The 21349-nt window shown below is 40.1% G+C and overlaps 1 protein-coding gene across 4 annotated transcripts in view; it reads right to left on the reverse strand.

Annotated features, from left to right (window-relative positions):
- Positions 1-21349, reverse strand: part of JADE3 (jade family PHD finger 3) — a 176483-nt gene that overhangs the window by 63159 nt on the left and 91975 nt on the right. For all 4 annotated transcript variants that reach the window (XM_067024130.1, XM_059050578.2, XM_067024131.1 and 1 more), the window contains 2 exons: positions 11638-11694; positions 10208-10287 (listed from right to left, as the gene is read on the reverse strand). In XM_067024130.1, the coding sequence (XP_066880231.1) occupies positions 10208-10287; positions 11638-11683 (126 nt within the window). In that variant the 5' untranslated portion in view covers positions 11684-11694. The remainder of the gene's footprint in view (positions 1-10207; positions 10288-11637; positions 11695-21349) is intronic.

A 21349-nucleotide genomic window follows, 5' to 3' on the forward strand; every position in this document is an offset into this window, starting at 1 on the left:
CAAAAATAATAAATAAATAAATTTATTTTAAAAAATTCTTTAGGACTTCCATGGTGGTGCAGTAGTTAAGAATTCACGTGCCAATGCAGGGGACACGGATTCAAGCCCTGGTCCAGGAAGTTCCCACATGCCGAGGAGCAATTAAGCCCGTGCGCCACAACTACTGAGCCTGTGCTCTAGAGCCCGCGAGCCACAACTACTGAAGCCCACATGCCTAGAGCCCATGCTCTGCAACAAGAGAAGCCACTACAATGAGAAGTCCATGCACCGCAATGAAGAGTAGCCCCCGCTCTCAGCAACTAGAGAAAGCCCATGAAGCAATGGAGACCCAATACAGCCAAAACTAAATAAATTTTAAAAAGAAAAGAAAAGAGAAAGGAAAAGCGTTACAAAAAAAAAAAAAAAAAAAGTCTTTAAAGAGAGGAATATGGGTCCAGGGACAGACTGCCTGGATTGGTCTACTGGTTTCACCACTTACTAGTTTGGGAAACTGTCTAAATTCTCCATGGTTGTTTACTTATTTGTAAAACAAGGATAAGAACACTTACCTCATAGGGGTAGTTGTAGGGATTAAATAGGTGAATTTATGTAAAGGTCTTAGCATGGTATTGGGCTCATTGTAACTGCTAAACAAACTCTAGTTGCAGTTATTTTATTATCATCATCATAGTCTCAGCTTTCGTTCTAAAAGCAGAAAGAAGTATATAGCTGAATTCTCCACTCTAGTCCATAAAGTAATTGTTGATGGGTAAAAGGAGATGTGAGTTCAGGGCTCAACCAAAACGTGCATGGTTTGACTCCCAAAGACAGTGTTCCCAAGCAAGAGCTCCATCGAGAACTTTAACCAACATTCTATAGGTCATGAGGTAATGCAGAAACTTCACAAAATGAAACATGGCTATTTGTTGCTAAATTAAAGATTGTGAATGAGGGATCTGGTTGTTGACACTGACCTAGGTAATGAAGTTGAGAAGTTTTAAAAGTTCTTAACTGTGTGCCTATTTTATATGCACTGGTAGTTTCCCCAAAAGTTCCTGAAACAAAAATGCTTTGTACTTACCAGATATCTGTTCACTTATGGTCAAAGAGGGGATTCACAGGCTAACATACAGCCCAGAAGCTATGCCAAGTCCAACAGTGCATGCACATCTTGGCCTCTCAGATGCTTGCAGAAACAAAGGAGGCCTCACTATGAATTCAATTAGAATATCAATGCTTAACCTGCCAGAGCCACGAAATGAAAATGCCCTTCATGGACAGCTCTGGCTTTTACTGTTCTCATTAACATCTCTCAGTGGGCAGTTTCTTATAAGCACAGCTAGTCTGAACATTTCTGTGACATTTTTTAGAGGAAAAGCCAAAACATTTGCTTCCTGTATGACACAAAGGGGAACACTGTCTGGTCCGTGTATAATGAAGCAGAGAGATTGATCAGTTTTGATTCATAGTCACTAAATCTGAAACTATACATAACTGATGACAAACAGATGTCACCCCCAAAGCATGAAAAAACAGCTGCAAACACGTTAACTCTATTTAATCACAAGGAATTAACCGTAAGTGATTTTCTTAGAATTATACAATCTTAAGGCAAGAAAAGATTTTTCAGGTTATCTAAAAGAATCAACCACTTAAAGCAGAGAAAACCTAGCAAAGAATACAAGCTTGTTCTTATATCAACAAAAGTAGCCAGTGTTGTCAAGATACTGTGTCCCACATTGGTTTTTCCAATGAAGCAAAACATTCAATTTCTAAGTTTAAAACTTTAAAAATCATGGAAATACTTTTCAGATAGTTTAAAATAATTCTTAGGTTTCTTATAAAGAATAAATAGGACATTTCTGATGGCTAATGGGCTGACATCAACTGGAACATCGATTCCCATAAAGCAATGTACTTTTGGGCTGCTTAGGTAGGTCTGATTATTCTCCTTACCCTGTATCAAACAGAGGCATATACATCCTGGTAATGAAGGAGGAGGAACAATTGAGTCTGACTTGGAGATGTGAGCAATTTTCATACAAGAGATGACAACTGAGGTTTGCTTTGAAAGTTTTTCTCCCATTCCTCAATGTCCCTTTTTGTGCAGTAAGTGTGCATTTGCAAGCTTAGTACTTTTTTATCTGCTGTGGGTCAGAAAACCAAATAATCAAGCTTGTTAGAAATAACAGGTAAAGTGATATAAATAGGCTCTATTTGAGAGTATGCAGTGTTCTCCACTGAGTTAAAATATATTAGCTTTCACTCTGTTGCTATGAAAGCCTTAGATATAATAAATGAGACTCTGGGCCTAGAGAAGATATGCAGTCAATCTTTTAAGATAGGGTGATATATTTTATAGACCAGTCAGACTAATATTAGGTGAAAATATGCAGGCTTTTGAGAAAGAATAAAAGACTTTTTAATATATTCAAATTGGTCATCTAGTACTATGAACTTTTTCTAGGGCAATTAGCTTTTTAAAAACATCTTTTAGAATAGGAGCCCTTTTGAGAATCAGATGAAGGCTACTCGCTCAGAAAAAAAAATACACATAAAAACATACCCTTAAAAGTCCGTATACAATTTTCATAAGTTACCAAATCCCCTGAACTGTATCTGGAATTCACACACCCCTAGGAAATACTTCTCTAGAGGATAACTCGGGGAGGCACACACAGGAATCTCACCAAAGCACTAAATATCAAAGAAGATATTTGTCTATCAATGCAGCCAATTAAGCCCCAGTGAAAAAGATCATTTATATTGCATTTCAATGACTAAAAAATAAGGTTTCATCTTGGACCTGTAGAGAGTCAGAAAAAAGAAATTCTCATATTTATAGAAGAAAAGGGCAGGAGAGGCAGCAAATTAACAAGTTTTTGTGAAGCCATTAGAGAAATGAGTCACAGGACAAATGGTCAAACTCAAAGAGAGACAAGCACGCCTGCAGGGAGACACAGGAGCATTTCCTTACTTGGGGCAGAAGCCACAGCAGGAACATTAAACTAGAAATTCTGATGAATCTCTGGGGGCTCAGTGGGGACTACTATGAGAATATGAAGTTTCTGGGGGCTGTAGTCATAGGGGGTTCCCACCTTCTTGTAAGCTTTTTCTCTAGAAACCCAGGAGGGCACTCACAGGGAAGATGGGGGAGAACCTGGAGAAAAAGCTCCCCCAGTGGTGCTGTCTGGGTCACTGGTGCTCAGTGTCCTGGCTCCCTTATTGAACAAAAGGCTTCATCTACAGAGGAAGGATTTCAAGTGAGGGCACTGGACTAGTGCTGTGGGAAGGGAAAAGCACCCAGCCTCAGCTTCCCTGTGTTACTCAACGGAGAAAAAAGGCTTAATCTGCATGAGAGAAAACCTTAAGGACATAGGCTGAGAATACCAGAGGATACCTGCTGCAGGCATTCAGGAAAATAATGGGCAGGGGCAAAAATGCTCTATTCCTGAAGGCCACCTCACCAACCTCACCCCCAGACACAGGATCACTACACACTCCAAAGACTGAGACATAATCAGAAGAGTAGAGAACACTACCGCTCCCTCATACCCTACCACCACACTAAAGCCTCCAGTGATAACAGTGGATTACAGCTAGGAGAGCTGTAGAAGACAGAATCTGAGGACAAGCACAAGGGGAAAAGTCAAGAGATGAGACAAAAACAAGGTTACCTGAGGAATTCCAAGTCTCTGGTACCCATAGCAATAACAAATTTCAAACACTCTTGTACACTGCTGGTGGGAGTGTAAATTGATGAAACCCCTTTGGAAGATAGTCTGGCATTCCCTCAAATGGTTAAACAGAGTTACTATGAGACTCAGCAATTCTACACCTAGGTGTTTTTGAAAACATATGTCCACCTAAAAACGTGTATATGAATGCTCACAGCATCATTACTCATAATACTCCAGAAATGGAGACAACCAAATGTCTATCAACTAATGAATGGATTTTTAAAATGTGATATATGCATACAATGGAGTATCATTTAGTCATAAAAAAGAAATGAAGTACTGATACATGCTACAGCATGGATGAACTTTGAAAATGTTATGTTAAATGAAAGAAGCCAGACACAAATAGCCATATATTGTATTATTCCATTTATATGGAATGTCCAGAATAGGCAAAACTGTAGAAACAGAAATTAGATTAGTGGTTGCCAGTGGCTGGGAGTAGGGGCCTGGGGAGTTAACTGCTAATGGATAGGGAGTTTCTTTCTGGGGTGATGAAAATGTTCTAAATTTAGACTGTGGTAATGGTTACCCACACAACTCTGTGAATATACTAAAACCCACTGAATTATTCACTTCAAGTAGATGAACTGTATGCTGTAAGAATTATATTTCAAAAAAGATGTTAAAATGTCTTTTAAAAAAGAACAATTGTTCTTAGCAACCTAAGTATCCATCGACAGATGAATGGATAAAGAAGATGTTGCACATATACACAATGGAATATTACTCAGCCATAAAAAGAAATGAAATTGAGTTATTTGTAGTGAGGTGGATGGACCTAGAGTCTGTCATACAGAGTGAAGTATGTCAGAAAGAGAAAAACAAATACCTTATGCTAACACATATATATGGAATCTAAGGGGAAAAAAAGGTCATGAAGAACCTAGGGGTAAGACGGGAATAAAGACACAGACCTACTAGAGAATGGACTTGAGGATATGGGGAGGGGGAAGGGTAAGCTGTGACAAAGTGAGAGAGTGGCATGGACATATATACACTACCAAACGTAGGGTGGATAGCTAGTGGGAAGCAGCCACATGGCACAGGGAGATCAGCAGGTGGTTTGTGACCACCTAGAGGGGTGGGATAAGGGAGGGTGGGAGGGAGGGAGATGCAAGAGGCAAGCAATATGGGGACATATGTATATGTATAACTGATTCACTTTGTTATAAAGCAGAAACTAACACACCATTGTAAAGCAATTATACTCCAATAAAGATGTTAAAAAAAAAAGAACAACTGTTGTAACCTGAGAGGCTTTGACATCCACCCCCACCCAGCAATAACAAGGCATTCCTCCTCCTCAATGTGATATCAGCAGAGACTGGGTAGGGAGCCTGGACTATCACCACTGCCCATCAGTAATGCAGTACCCCTTACCACACCACTCCCCCTGCTATCAGTGGAGGTAACGAAGTGGGGATTTCCACCCCTGCCAAGTAGTAATGAGACACCTTTCCTCCTTCCCAGAGGGATAAAAGAACTACTTTCCTAGAGAGATAACAGATCTAGGATGGGGAGCCTAGGAATTGTGTAACTGGTGGTAAAAAGTCAGTGTCCCTCTTCCCCACTGGTCTGGTTATTATGGAAGCCTGCTAAAACAGATTTAAATAAGACTTAGTGTCTGATAATATAATACCAAAAACCAAACCAAAACAAAACAAAAACCCAGCCTAGGACACAATAGGATATCATTCATAATACTAAGGACCAGGAATAAGAGACCATCAATAGATACCAGCACTGAGATGACACAAATGTTGAAATTATCTGACAAGGATTTTAAAGCAGCCATCATAAAAATGCTTCAACGAGAAATTACAAACACTTTTGAAACAACAACAAAAAATGAAAGTTTCAGCAAAGAAATAAGAAGATACAAAGAATAACCAAATGGAAAATGTGAAATGGAATAATATAATAACTGAAATAAACACATAGGATAGGCTCAATAGAATAATGGAATTAACAGAATAAAGAAACAGGGAAAAAGAGAAATTAACCTAACCAACAGAAAGAATATACACTGAAAAAAAATGAAGAGTCTGAAGGACCTATGGGAAATAACAAAAGAGCTAGCATTCATGCAATTGAAGTCTCAAAAGGAGAGAAAAAAAGGTGGAGCTGAAAAATAGCTGAAGAAATAATGGCTGAAAATTTCCCAAATTTGGCAAAATATATAAACTTATATTCAGGAAGCTGATCAAAGCCCAAACAGGATAAACCCAAAGAAATCCATGCCCAGGCATGGATTTCTAAAGTTTTCTTTGGAGAACTAAAGACAAAGAAAAATCTTGAAGGCAACTGGAAAAGAAATGACTGATTACCTATGGGAGAGCAACCATTTGAATGAAAGCAGATTTCTAATTAGAAACCATGGAGGCAAGAAGGAAGTAGTACATTTTTCAAGTGCCAAAAGAAAAGTTCTGTCAAACCAGAATTCTATATCAAGTGAAAATATTCTTCAGGTAAAACCAAGACATTCTCAAATGAAGGAAAACTAAGAGAACTCATCACCAGCAGACTTCCCCTAAAAGGATAGCTAAAGGGAGTTCTTCATATAGAAAGGAAATAAACAAAAGGAAGGTTGGAACATCAGGAATAAAGGAAGAACAAGAGAATAAAAATACAGGTAAATATAATAGACTACACTTTTCCTCTTGAGTTTTATAATAATATGTTACTGTTGAAGCAAATATTCTAACATTGTCTAATGTAGTTCTCAATGTATATAGAGAAAATATTTAAGACAACTATATGATAAAGGTAGGGGCGGGGTGGATAAACAAACCCAAATGGTGGTAAGCTTCCTTTACTTCAAAGTGGTAACATGTAGAGACCAGGAGACTGATGTCATGTTTGTTAAAGGCCCTCCCTTTTAAAGGTTGCTTCCCAAGAGCAACCACTAAAAATCTACACAAAGATATACCCTTAAAACCACCATAGAAAAATCAACATGGGGGAATTCCCTGGCAGTCCAGTGGTTAGGACTCTGCACTTTCACTGCTGAGAGCCCAGGTTCAATCCCTGGTTGGGGAACTAAGGTCCTGTAAGCTGTGCGGTGCAGCCAAAAAAAAAAAAAAGAAAGAAAAAGAAGAAGAAAAATCAACATGGAATTTAAAAAAATGTTCAAGTAATCCACAAGAAGACAGAAAATAAAAGAGGAACAAAAAACCCAGAGAAAACAAACAGAAGAATAGTAAAATGGCAGACTTAAACCAAACAGTAGTAAAAGTTACATTAAATATAAATGTTTTAAATATGCCAATTAAAAGAGATTGAAAGAGTGGATTAAAAAATGACCCAACTATATATCATCTGCAAGAAACTCATTTCAAATAAAAATCATATGTATAAACAAAAAGTGAAAGGATGGAAAAAATATACCATATACCATGTAAACAGGAATCAAAAGAAAGCCAGAAATGATATTAATATTAGATAGTATAGACTTCAGAGCAAACAAAATTACCAAAGACAAAGAGGGACATTACACGATGATAAATTCACCAAGAAGATATAGCAATCCTAAATATGTATGCACCTAACAACAGAGCTTCAAAATACACAAAGCAAATTTTATAGAACTGAGAGGGGAAATAGACAAATCCACAATTACAGCTGGAGACTGCTACAGCCCTAACTGAACAACTGATAAAACTACTAGGCAGAAAATCAGCTGGGATACAGCAGAACACCATCAACCAATAGGACCCAACAACAGTGGAATACACATTCTTTTCAAGTGCCCATGAAACATTCACCAAGATAAACCATATCTTGGGCCAGAAAACAAACCTTGACACATATAAAAGAACTGAAACATACACACTATGTTCTCTGACAAAAATGAACTGAAACTAGAAATCAATAACAGAAGGATAGCAATAAAAGTCTCCAAACGCTTGGAAACTAAACAACAAACTTCTAGATAATCCATGGATCAACGAGGAAGTCTCAAGGAAAATAAAAATACTGAAACGGATGAAAATGAAAATAAACATACCAAAATTAATGCAGTGCAGCTAAAGCAGTATTTAAAGGGAAATTTATAGCACTAAAATTCTTATACTAGAAAAAAGGACAAATTTCAAATAGCCTAAGCATCTACCTCAAGAATCTAGAAAAAGTACAAAATAAAACTGAAGCAAGAAGGAAGAAAATAATAAAAATAAGAGTAGAAATCAATGGAAATTGAAAAGAGAAAAATAAGAGAGATTATTTCACTGATATATAGAATAATTTGAGAAATACAATATATTATGCAGTACTGGATTATAACCCAAAGTATAAAATAAATATATGTCAGTCCATACTGATATAAATAAGTTATTAAATAAAATTTTTAAATGAAGGAAGCATCCAAGGAGGTTCTTACAATTGCTTAATTTTGGGAAACAATCAGATTATCTAATAAAAAGCTCTTGGCACAGAAAATTACAATAAATGGTACCTATGAGAGGTAGGTGTGATAATGTCCATGTTATAATGACAAAACAAATGATTTTAGAGAGATGAAATAAACCAGCCAAGCAACACATGGAATCAATCTTTCCTAATGCCAAGGCTGGTTTTGTCCTACAATATCAGGTTCTCTCTCTTATAATAGAATGGGAAATATAAGTGAAAAAATTTGCTTCTAGTAGCCTAGGTCCCCTATCTCTTGCAACAAAAGACTGATATTCTCACTGACTCGGAGGCAGCAGGCCTTAAGACCCAAAGCTCTTGAGTCATTTTATGTTCGAGGACTGGCTGTCCTAAATAGGAAAGTAGCAAGGTTTCTTTCTCACCATTCTGTAGTCAAAGCCTCCTCTGGATAGGTGGGAAATTTGTTCTGCTCCTGTTTATGTGCGTTTTATTCCCTAAGTTTTTCTGCATGACACAGACACATATAAATACACACTGATATTCTACTGTGCCCAGAAAGATCCCTGGCAAAAGGTGAAAATGAAAAGTGACCTCTGATAAAGGGAGAAATGCTCTCTCTGGTTCACACCCTAAAGCAATGCTGCCCTCCACCAACTTGCATGAGGGCAGGTGGAACCTGGACTTGTTCCTAATCAACAGAATATGGCAGACATGATGGGATATCACTCCCTCGATTAGGTTATGTTATGTGGCAAATGTGATGGGATGTCATTCTCATGATTATGTTATATAAGACTCAGTCTTAGCAGACTGGAGTAAAAGACTCTCCCCTTGCTGGCTTTGAAAAAGTAAGCTGCTGTGTTTTGAGAGGATCTATGGAGAAGGCCACATGGCAAAGAACTACAAGCAGCCTCTAGGAGTGGAGGGTGGTACTCTACCAAAAGTCAATGAAAAAACAGGGACCTCAGGCCTCAAGCTGGAAGGAGATGAATTCTGCCAACAATCTGAATGAGCTCAGAAGCAAATTCTTCCCTAGTCAAACCTCCAGATGAGAACACAGCCCAGCCAGCACACTGATTGCAGCCTTGAAAGACCTTGAACAGAGAGCCCAGTCATGCTGTGCCCAGACTCCTGACCCACAGAAACTGAGATAATAAATGTGTGCTGCTTTAAGCCAATAATTTTGTGATAATGTATAATGCAGCAATAGTTAACTAATACCTTCCCTTTTCCTTTGCAGCCAAGGAAGACTACTCATAGTAGAAGTGAAGATAGACAGGGTCAGTTTCTCATCATTTAATTATCACAGAGGAAAGTCTGTAGGATTCATTAAACAATTACCAAATCCAGGTGCAACCCTGGCATTTTGCTGTCCTTGAGGCAGAAGATGACTAGCCTCACAAGGACTGGCCCATTTTTCCTGGCCTGGTGGTAGTGCTCTGAAGGCTGTGAGGACTTACCAGAGCCCAGATCCCCAACCCAGTCCTTTCCTTCTCTATCCACGACTTCCTCATCTATCCTTTCCTGCACTGCCTCCGACCTGCCAACTTATCTCTTTCCTATCACAGGCCAGATCTTTGGCTCTTTTCGTCCTTCCCAATTCTCCAAATCTGGCTCCCTTTGACTTCTTGGCTAGGAAAGGATTTATATTCTAAAGCCAGACACTTAGGTGTCATCACCAAAATGAAAGCACAGTGAAGACTACTGTTTTCCCCAAAGGAAAAAGGAAATGGAATCTTTCTTGAAAAACAAAAAATTTCATCAGAAAACAAGCCTAGGGCTTCCCTGGTGGCGCAGTGGTTGAGAGTCCACCTGCCGATGCAGGGGACACGGGTTCGTGCCCTGGGCCGGGAGGATCCCGCATGCCGCGGAGCGGCTGGGCCCGTGAGCCATGGCCACTGGGCCTGCGTGTCCGGAGCCTGCGCTCCGCAACGGGAGAGGCCGCGGCAGTGAGAGGCCCGCGTACCGCAAAAAATAACAAACAACAAAAAACAAGCCTATCCATTGGCATGTAGTTTATTCCTCATGTCTCCAAGATCTGGGTATTGTAGATATGTAGGCAGACGGTAGCTATCTGTCTATTTTTTAAGTCTTAAGAATTTAATATCTGATCTCACCTCAGCAGGTTTCTTGTGTTCATTTGGAATTTTTGACTTGCTCCTATACATCGAGCCAGAAGTAAAGGAAGTGGAAGGACCTGCAAAAGATAATTAGAAAAACATACTGAGATTTATTACCTGCTATTATAACTAAATGTCATCCAAAAGAATATGAAATATATGATGGACAACAGATGAATGGATAAAGAAGATGTGGCACATATATACAATGGAATATTACTCCGCCATAAAAAGAAATGAAACTGAGTTATTTATAATGAGGTGGATGGACCTGGAGTCTGTCATACAGAGTGAAGTAAGTCAGAAGGAGAAAAACAAATACCGTATGCTAACACATATATATGGACTCTAAGGGAAAAACTGTCATGAAGAGATTAGTGGTAGGACGGGAATAAAACACAGACTTACTAGAGCATGGACTTGAGGATATGGGGAGGGGGAAGGGTAAGCTGTGACGAAGTGAGAGAGTGGCAGGGACATATATACACTATCAAATGTAAATTAGATAGCTAGTGGGAAGCTGCCGCATAGCACAGGGAGATCACCTCGGTGCTTTGTGACCACCTAGAGGGGTGGGATAGGGAGGGTGGGAGAGAGGGTGATGCAAGAGGGAAGAGATATGGGAACATATGTATATGTATAACTGATTCACTTTGTTGTAAAGGAAAAACTAACACACTATTGTAAAACAGTTATACTCCAATAAAGATGTTTAAAACATATATGTATATATATACATGATGGAGAAGAGCACAGTGACCTCATACCACTGAAGAAAATAGTTAAATTGCAACCAAAAAAGTTTCATAATGGAGTTTAATGACATTTATGGGTGACATCCCAGGGTACAAAAGCTTCAACAATGCTAAAGCTGAGATTCAATTTGGTGGAATCATATTTCATAATAACTTGGAATAACACAATTCATGTTCCATCTGGAGGAAAAGTATCTGCAAAAGCAACTGAAAAAAACTAAAAATGTGGAGTAGGTAATCTGTGTATCCTTCAGCACTTCCCCAAATGCTGTTAATAAAGTTGTTGTCTTTTACAAATGATGACTCATCCAGTCAAACACTTAGTACCTGAGCTACAAAGAGAACTGTAGGGCCTACAATTTATGCTCTCATACTTCTCTTACTTTCTAGAAAAGAACTGTTAAATCATTGGTAGATGTGGCTTTTGTTGCCTGGGTAAATAAAAAGTGAAAAACAAAATGCTATATGCCACATAAAACCAATTCTCTCACCTAACTTATCTATGTCTAATGAAATTTAAATGAATAAGAAAAATGGTACTCCAAGCTTTCCTTCCTAGAAACATTATTTTTTGACCATTGAAAGAAGCATGAAACAGCTTGTCCTCAAGTCAAAGAAATCCTCAAGGATTACAGACACAGAAGTTACCAGCTGTTGGCTGGTTCTACTCACTCTCGTCTGAACTGTCACTGCTGCTGAGAGTTCTATGACGTTTCATCCTGGAGCATCCTGGGAAAGAGAACAACACTGAATAAAATAGTCAACACACACATACCCATCCCAGAGGGCAGTCAATACTGCTCAAGAAGCAGCAGCAGGCAAATCACACAAATCAAATGATTTCTGTTAAGAATATTCTCAAATGACCTAGAGTGATGGGAGAAGAGTACTACCAAATTCTCCAATACACAGTGTGTCAAAGACTGGGTGAGGCCACATATTAGCTTTAGGAGGAAATCCAAGCAGCAGAGAATGAATGGTATAGAATTGGCTGGAGCCTCAGATGTGGCCACATGACCACTGTCCACCCAAACAAAGGGGGGCAGCCACAGGGACATCATCAGCCAGGGATCCCCAATAAGAGAGGAGCAGGAAAGGAAAAAGCAGTTGCAAAGGCAGAGCTGTCAAGGGCCAAGGTTAAAAGGCATGAGACATGGCTGGCTGAAGAAAGAACAAGTGAGGCATGTCTCATCTTTCAAAGCACAACCCATTGCTTTTCTGCCTGCCCTTTATCCCCCTTTCTCACTCTCTACCTATTCCCATCCCACAAATTACTAGCCTAATTTAAAATTATATCTAACCATCACAAGAAATGCTATCGAAAGCTCCTATATCGTGAAAAATAATGCTTTTAATGAAAACTTCCAATGGTTTAAGCATCCTTGTGTGTATGTGTGTGTGTGTGTGTGTGTGTGTGTGTGTGTGTGTGTGAGAGAGAGAGAGAGAGAGAGAGAGAGAGAGAGAGAGAGAGAGAGAGAGAGAGAGAGGAGGAAGGGAAAGAGAGAAAGAGAGACCAGTGACAGATAAAAAAGAGGCACCATCTTTCTGGGAACACATCAGCCCTAGAGAGTAGAAAAAAAGGAAAACACGGTAAGACACTTTAAGTCACAAAAGAAGTGCTGAAAATATAAACTAGAAAAGACAGTGATACAGTCAATAACTACCATTCTTTTATGTGCCACAGTATATAAAATGCTACTAGGGACAATCATGATCCAACAAGGAATAAAGGTCAGGGCTACTGCCTTCAAGAGACTCACAATCTACCAAGGAGATAGAAATCCAAGTACAAGGCCACTATGAGCAACTAGGAGTAACAGAAACAAAACTGTATGCTAAAAAGCTAGTAGAGCTCCATTTCTGGCATGACAATGTGAAGAGATTTGTGGATCCATTCCCCAGTGAAACTGGTGAAAATTACTTAAAAAATAAACAAAAAACACTCATTTAAAATCTCTGGAGGGCTTCCCTGGTGGCGCAATGGTTAAGAATCCGCCTGCCAATGCAGGGGACACGGGTTCGAGCCCTGGTCCAGGAAGATCCCACATGCTGTGGAGCAACTAAGCCCGTGTGCCACAACTGCTGAGCCTGTTCTCTAGAGCCTGCAAGCCACAACTACTGAAGCCTGTGTGCCTAGAGCCCGTGCTCCACAACAAGAGAAGCCACTGCAATGAGAAGCCCATGCACCGCAACAGAGTAGCCCCCACTTGCCTCAACTAAAGAAAGCCCATGCAGCAACGAAGACCCAATGCAGCCAAAAATAAATAAATAAAAATAAAGTTCCCTTTAAAAAAAAATAAAATAAAATCTCTGGAAATGGTCCTAAGGGCATACAGAAAATGAAGAAGCACTTATTAAAGAAAATCTACTACAACTCAGTACATAAAGTAAGAGTCTATGGTATTTGGACCTAGAACCACTCCCTCCATCCCCGCTCCCAGCACAGATATCACACCACACTAGCGCAGCCAAGAACACAGAGCTCCCTCTGCTCCAGCTCCCAGTTGTAAAGCTTTCTCCTGGGAAGAGCAGGATGTGTGTTTCTCATCTGGTCCACAGCTACTACTGGTTGATGAGGTTACGTTCCAGACAACTGTGGCTGAGAGATGGGGGATCCCTTCTTCCAGGTGGCCCCCATTTCTGGTATGGAGGCTAAGTCCAGGGGTGTGATACCACCAAGAATACTGAGGCCCTAATTGCCTTGGGCCCTGCTCGTGGGTTCTACATTAGGAGAGGCAAACCTAGGAGACTTGGGGTCACCACTCAGAGGGAAAAACATCATTGCCCCCCCCACATTAGAGCTGTGGCTCAGAGATTTTGCCTAGGGGGAGAAGTAGGCCACAGAATAAAGGGTTCTAAATCTTCCTCCGATGGAAGTGACTTCATTTGCAACAGTGTGTGGAGAAGTCCAAGCCTACACTAGCATGCTGGAGAGAACCAAGGAAAGAAATAGCTGGGAGGAACCATCCTGAGGTCAGAAGAAATCTCTAATACTGATCTCAGGAACTATCCCTTCAAAGGAGCCCTAATTTGACTGGATCAGTTTGGGGAGCAACATATGCCCCAGGGCACTATTAAAAACAACAGTAATCAGTGGAGTTTAACAGCTGGATGTGGTCAGGGTAAAGAGTCAGAAAGAGCCCTGCCAAAACCACAGTCAATCCCAGGGTGACTGTGGGCATACCAAAGCCAGCAAGCCTAAGAAGCAACATCAAGACTTCACACTTCAGGGCAAAGGACGAGAGTAAATAGGCTTCAATAAAATAATGCAGCCAGTCACTAAAAAAATTCAGACGCAAATAACAATAAAGAGCCCTGAGGGGCGGTGGGGCACCAGTACTAAGTTGCTATGTTATATTATCTAAAATGCCCAGTATCTAACAAAAAGTTAGGAGACATGTAAAGAAACAGGAAAGTATGACCTATACACCAGCAAAAAAGCAGGCAACAGAAACTGCCTGTAAGTGCAACCAGATGTCAGATTTAACAGCCAAAGACTTCAAATTAGCCATGTAAATATGTTCCTAGAACTAAAGAAAACCATGAAACAGGAAGAAAGATGAAGAAAAATGTACAAAGTCTGAGAGAAATGTGGGGTACCATTAAATGCACCAACATATATGTAATGGGAGTGCCACAAGGAGAGAGAGAAAAAAGCAAAAAAAATGTTTTTTTAGTGGCTGCAAACTTCCCAATGTAACTGAAAAACATTAATTTGCACATCCAGGAAGCTCAAAAAACTCCAAGTAGTTTATACTACTACTACTACTACTACTACTACTACTACTACTACTACACTACTGTCTGCAAGCAGCTGCACAAATAGACGGCATATCATGGTCAAATTGCTGAAAGCCAGACAAGGAGAAAATCTTGAAAGTGGCAAGGGAAAAATGACTCCTCACTTATAAGGGAACCCCAATAACATTAACAGCTAACTTCTCATGAAAAACAATATAAATCTGAAGGCAATGAGATAAGATATTCAAAGTGCTCTGTAGTCATGTTGGCACATATCAGTGAATATATTAAGAATCATGGAAGGGGAGAGAAGATGGCGGAAGAGTAAGACGCAGAGAGCACCTTCCTCCCCACATATACATCAGAAATACATCTACGCGTGGAACTGCTCCTATAGAACACCCACCGAACACTGGCAGAAGACCTCAGACCTTCCAAAAGGCAAGAAACTCCCCCACGTACTTGGGCAGGGCAAGAGAAAAAAGAATAAACAGAGACAAAAGAATAGGGATGGGACCTGCGTCAGTGGGAGGGAGCCGTGAAGGAGGAAAGGTTTCCACACACTAGAAGCCCCTTCACGGGCGGAGACTACGGGTGGCAGAGGGGGAAGCTTCAGAGCCACAGAAGAGAGTGCAGTAACAGGGTGCGGAGGGCAAAGTGGAGATATTCCCGCAGAGAATCGGTACCGACCAGCACTCACCAGCCCGAGAGCTTTGTCTGCTCACACGCCAGAGCGGCGGAGGCGGGAAGCTGAGACTCGGGCTTCCGTGGGATAGCAGGGAGAGTACTGGGGTTGGCGGCGTGAACACAGCCTGAGGGGTTAGTGCGCCACAGCTGGTCGGGAGGGAGACCGGGAGAAGTCAGGACCCGCCAAAGAGGCAAGAGACCTTTTCTTCCCTCTTTACTTCCTGGGGCGCAAGGAGAGGGCATTAAGCGCATTGCTTAAAGGAGCTCCAGAGACCGGCGCGGAGCTTTTGAAGAGACAAGAGTTTTTCTTGCCTCTTTATTTCCTGGGGCGTGAGGAGAGGGGATTAAGCGTGCCGCGTAAAGGAGCTCCAGAAACAGGCGCAAGCCGCGGCTATCATTGCGGACACCAGAGACGGGCATAGACGCTAAGGCAGCTGCCGCCGCTACCAAAAAGCCTGTGTGCGAGCACAGGTCACTCTCCACACCTCTCCTTCCAGGAGCCTGTGCAGCCCGCCACTGCCAGGGTCCCGGAATCCAGGGACAACTCCCGGCGTGCCTGAGGCTGGTTCAACGTCATGCCGCCCTCTACCGCCACAGGCTCGCACTGCATCCATACCCCTCCCTACCCCCAGCCTGAGCCAGAGCCGCCAAATCAGCTGCTCCTTTAACCCTGTCCTGTCTGAGCGAAGAGAAGACGCCCTGGGGCGACCTATGCGCAGAGGCGGGGCCAATTCCAAAGCTGAACCCCACACCACCAAACATGTGTGCTTCTGTGTGAGATTTTGTCTGTATAGCTTTGCTTTCACCATTTGTCCCAGAGTTCTGACCATCCGGGGTTTTTTTTTAACTTAAAAATTTTTTTCTTCTTAATAATTATTTTTTACTTTAATAACTTTATTTTATCCTACTTTACTTTATCTCCTTCCTTCCTTCCTTCCTTCCTTCTTTTCTTCCTTTCTTTCTTTCCTATTTTTTCTCCCTTTTATTCTGAGCCGTGTGGATTAAAGGGTCTTGGTGCTACAGCCAGGCGTCAGGGCTGTGTCTCTGAGGTGGGAGAACCAACTTCAGGACACAGGTCCACAGCAGACCTCCCAGCTCCACATAATATAAAACGGAGAAAATCTCCCAGAGATCTCCATGTCAACACCAACAACCAGCTTCACTCAATGACCAGCAAGCTACAGTGCAGGACACCCGATGCCAAACAACTAGCAAGACAGGACCACAGCCCCATCCATTAGCAGAGAGGCTGCCTAAAATCATAAGAAGGCTACAGACACCCCAAAACACACCAGCAGACGTGGACCTGCCCACCAGAAAGACAAGATCCAGCCTCATCCACCAGAACACAGGCACTAGTCCCCTCAATCAGGAAACCTGTCAACCCATTGAACCAACCTTAGCCGCTGGGGACAGACACCAAAAACAATGGGAATTACGAACCTGCAGGCTGCAAAAAGGAGACCCCAAACACAGTAAGAAAAGCAAAATGAAAAGACAGAAAAACACACAGCAGATGAAGGAGCAAGGTAAAAACCCACCAGACCAAACAAATGAAGAGGAAATAGGCAGTCTACCTGAAAAAGAAGTCAGAATAATGACAGTAAAGATGATCCAAAATCTTGGAAATAGAATAGACAAAATGCAAGAAACATTTAACAAGGACCTAGAAGAACTAAAGAGGAAGCAACCAACACAATAAATGAAATTAAAAATACTCTAGATGGGATCAATAGCAGAATAACTGAGGCAGAAGAACGGGTAAGTGACCTGGAAGATAAAATAGTGGAAATAACTACTGCAGAGCAGAATAAAGAAAAAAGAATGAAAAGAACTGAGGACACCCTCAGAGACCTCTGGGACAACATTAAACGCACCAACATTCGAATTATAGGGGTCCCAGAAGAAGATAAAAAGAAAGGGACTGAGAAAATATTTGAAGAGATTATAGTTGAAAACTTCCCTACTATGGGAAAGGAAATAGTTAATCAATTCCAGGAAGCACAGAGAGTCCCATACAGGATAAAGCCAAGGAGAAACATGCCAAGACACATATTAATCAAACTATCAAAAATTAAATACAAAGAAAACATATTAAAAGCAGCAAGGGAAAAACAACAAATAACGCACAAGGGAATCCCCATAAGGTTAACAGCTGATCTTTCAGCAAAAACTCTGCAAGCCAGAAGGGAGTGGCAGGACGTATTTAAAGCGATGAAGGAGAAAAACCTACAACCAAGATTACTCTACCCAGCAAGGATCTCATTCAGATTTGAAGGAGAATTTAAAACCTTTACAGTCAAGCAAAAGCTGAGAGAGTTCAGCACCACCAAACCAGCTTTACAACAAATGCAAAGCAACTTCTCTAGGCAAGAAACAGAAGAAAAGGAAGAGATCTACAAGAACAAACTCGAAATAATTAAGTAAATGGTAATAGAAACATACGTATCGATAATTACCTTAAAAGTAAATGGATTAAATGTTCCCACCAAGAGACAGACTGGCTGAATAGATACAAAAACAAGACCCATATATATGCTGTCTACAAGAGACCCACTTCAGACCTAGGGACACATACAGACTGAAAGTGAGGGGATGGAAAAAGATATTCCATGCAAATGGAAATCAGAAGAAAGCTGGAGTAGCAATTCTCATATCAGACAAAATAGACTTTAAAATAAAGACTATTACAAGAGACAAAGAAGGACACTACATAATGATCAAGGGATCGATCCATGAAGAAGATATAACAATTGTAAATATTTCTGCACTCAACATAGGAGTACCTCAATACATAAGGCAAATACTAACAGCCATACAAGGGGAAATCGACAGTAACACAATCATAGTAGGGGACTTTAACACCCCACTGTCACCAATGGACAGATCATCCAAAATGAAAATAAATAAGGAAACACAAGTTTTAAATGATACATTAAAGAAGATGGACTTAATTGATATTTATAGGACATTCCATCCAAAAGCAACAGAATACACATTTTTCTCCAGTGCTCATGGAACATTCTCCAGGATAGATCATATCCTGGGTCACAAATCTAGCCTTGGTAGATTCAAGAAAATTGAAATCATATCAAGTATCTTTTCCGACCACAACGCTATGAGACTACATATCAATTACAGGAAAAGATCTGTAAAAAATACAAACACATGGAGGCTAAACAATACACTACTTAATAATGAAGTGATCACTGAAGAAACCAAAGAGGAAATCAAAAAATACTTAGAAACAAATGACAATGGAGACACGACGACCCAAAACCTATTGGATGCAGCAAAAGCAGTTCTAAGAGGGAAGTTTATAGCAATACAATCATACCTTAAGAAACAGGAAACATCTCAAATAAACAACCTAAGCTTGCACCTAAAGCAATTAGAGAAAGAAGAACAAAAAAACCCCCAAATTTAGAAGAAGGAAAGAAATCATAAAGATCAGATCAGAAATAAATGAAAAAGAAATGAAGGAAATGATAGCAAAGATCAATGAAACTAAAAGCTGGTTCCTTGAGAAGATAAACAAAATTGATAAACCATTAGCCAGACTCATCAAGAAAAAAAGGGAAAGACTCAAATCAATAGAATTAGAAATGAAAAAGGAGAAGTAACAACAGACACTGCAGAAATACAAAAGATTATTAGAGATTACTACAAGCAACTGTATGTCAATACAATGGACAACCTGGAAGAAATGGAGAAATTCTTAGAAATGCACAACCTGCCAACACTGAACTAAGAAGAAATAGAAAATATGAACAGACCAATCACAAACACTGAAATTGAAACTGTGATTAAAAAGCTTACAACAAACAAAAGCCAGGGACCAGATGGCTTCACAGGCGAATTCTCTTAAACATTTAGAGAAGAGCTAACACCTATCCTTCTCAAACTCTTTCAAAAGGTAGCAGAGGGAGGAACACTCCCAAACTCATTCTATGAGGCCACCATCACCCTGATACCAAAACCAGACAAAGATGTCACAAAGAAAGAAAACTACAGGCCTATATCACTGATGAACATAGATGCAAAAATCCTCAACAAAATACTAGCAAACAGAATCCAGCAGCACATTAAAAGGATCATATACTATGATCAAGTGTGGTTTATTTCAGGAATGCAAGGATTCTTCAATATATGCAAATTGATCAACGTGATACACCATATCAAGAAACTGAAGGAGAAAAACCATATGATCATATCAATAGATGCAGAGAAAGCTTTTGAAAAAACTCAGCACCCATTTATGACTAAAACCCTGCAGAAAGTAGGCATAGAGGGAACTTTTCTCAACATAATAAAGGCCATATATGACAAACCCACAGCCAACATCATCCTCAATGGTGAAAAACAAACCATTTCCACTAAGATCAGGAACAAGACAAGGTTGCCCACTCTCACCACTCTTATTCAACACAGTTTTGGAAGTTCTAGCCACAGCAATCAGAGAAGAAAAAGAAATAAATGGAATCCAAATCGGAAAAGAAGCAGTAAAGCTGTCACTGTTTGCAGATGACATGATACTATACATAGAGAGTCCTAAAGATGCTACCAGAAAAATACTAGAGCTAATCAATGAATCTGGTAAAGCAGCAGGATAGAAAATTAATGCACAGAACTCTCTGGCATTCTTATAAACTAATGATGAAAAATCTGAGAGTGAAATTAAGAAAACACTCCTATTTACCACTGCAAAAAAGAATAAAATATCTAGGAAAAAACCTACCTAAGGAGACAAAAGACCTGTATGCAGAAAATTATAAGAGTCTGATGAAAGAAATTAAAGATGATACAAATAGATGGAGAGATATACCATGTTCTTGGATTGGAAAAATCAACATTGTGAAAATGACTCTATTACCCAAAGCGATCTACAGATTCAATGCAATCCCTATCAAACTACCACTGGCATTTTTTACAGAACTAGAACAAAAAATTTCACAACTTGTATGGAAACACAAAAGACCCCGAACAGCCAAAGCAATCTTGAGAACAAAAAATGGAGCTGGAGGAATCAGGCTCCCTGACTTCAGACTATACTTCAAAGCTACAATAATCAAGACAGTATGGTACTGGCACAAAAACGGAAATATAGATCAATGGAACAGGATAGAAAGCACAGAGATAAACCCACACACATATGGTCACCTTATCTTTGATAAAGGAGGGAAGGATATACAGTGGAGAAAAGACAGCCTCTTCAATAAGTGGTGCTGGGAAAACTGGACAGCTACATGTAAAAGAATGAAATTAGAACATTCCCTAACACCATACACAAAAATAAACTCAAAATGGGTTAAAGACCTACATGTAAGGCTAGACACTATCAAACTCTTACAGGAAAACATAGGCAGAATGCTCTATGACATAAATCACAGCAAGATCCTTTTTGACCCACCTCCTAGAGAAATAGAAATAAAAACAGAAGCAAACAAATGGGACCAAATGAAACTTAAAAGCTTTTGCACAGCAAGGGATACCATAAACAAGACCAAAAGATAACCCTCAGAATGGGAGAAATAGTTGCAAATGAAGCAACTGACAAAGGATTAATATCCAAAATTTATAAGCAACTCATGCAGCTCAATAACAAAAAAACAAACAACCCAATCCAAAAATGGGCAGAACACCTAAATAGACATTTCTCCAAAGAAGATATACAGATTGCCAACAAACACATGAAAGAATGCTCAACATCATTAATCATTAGAGAAATGCAAATCAAAACTGCAATGAGATATCATCTCACACTGGTCAGAATGGCCATCATCAAAAACTCTAGAAACAATAAATGCTGGAGAGGGTGTAGAGAAAAGGGAACACTGTTGCACTGCTGGTGCGAATGTATATTGATATAACCACTATGGAGAACAGTATGGAGGTGCCTTAAAAAACTACAAATAGAACTACCATACCACCCAGCAATCCCACTACTGGGCATATT

The sequence above is a fragment of the Kogia breviceps genome, chromosome X (genome assembly GCF_026419965.1).
Source record: "Kogia breviceps isolate mKogBre1 chromosome X, mKogBre1 haplotype 1, whole genome shotgun sequence".
Lineage (NCBI taxonomy): Eukaryota > Metazoa > Chordata > Mammalia > Artiodactyla > Physeteridae > Kogia > Kogia breviceps.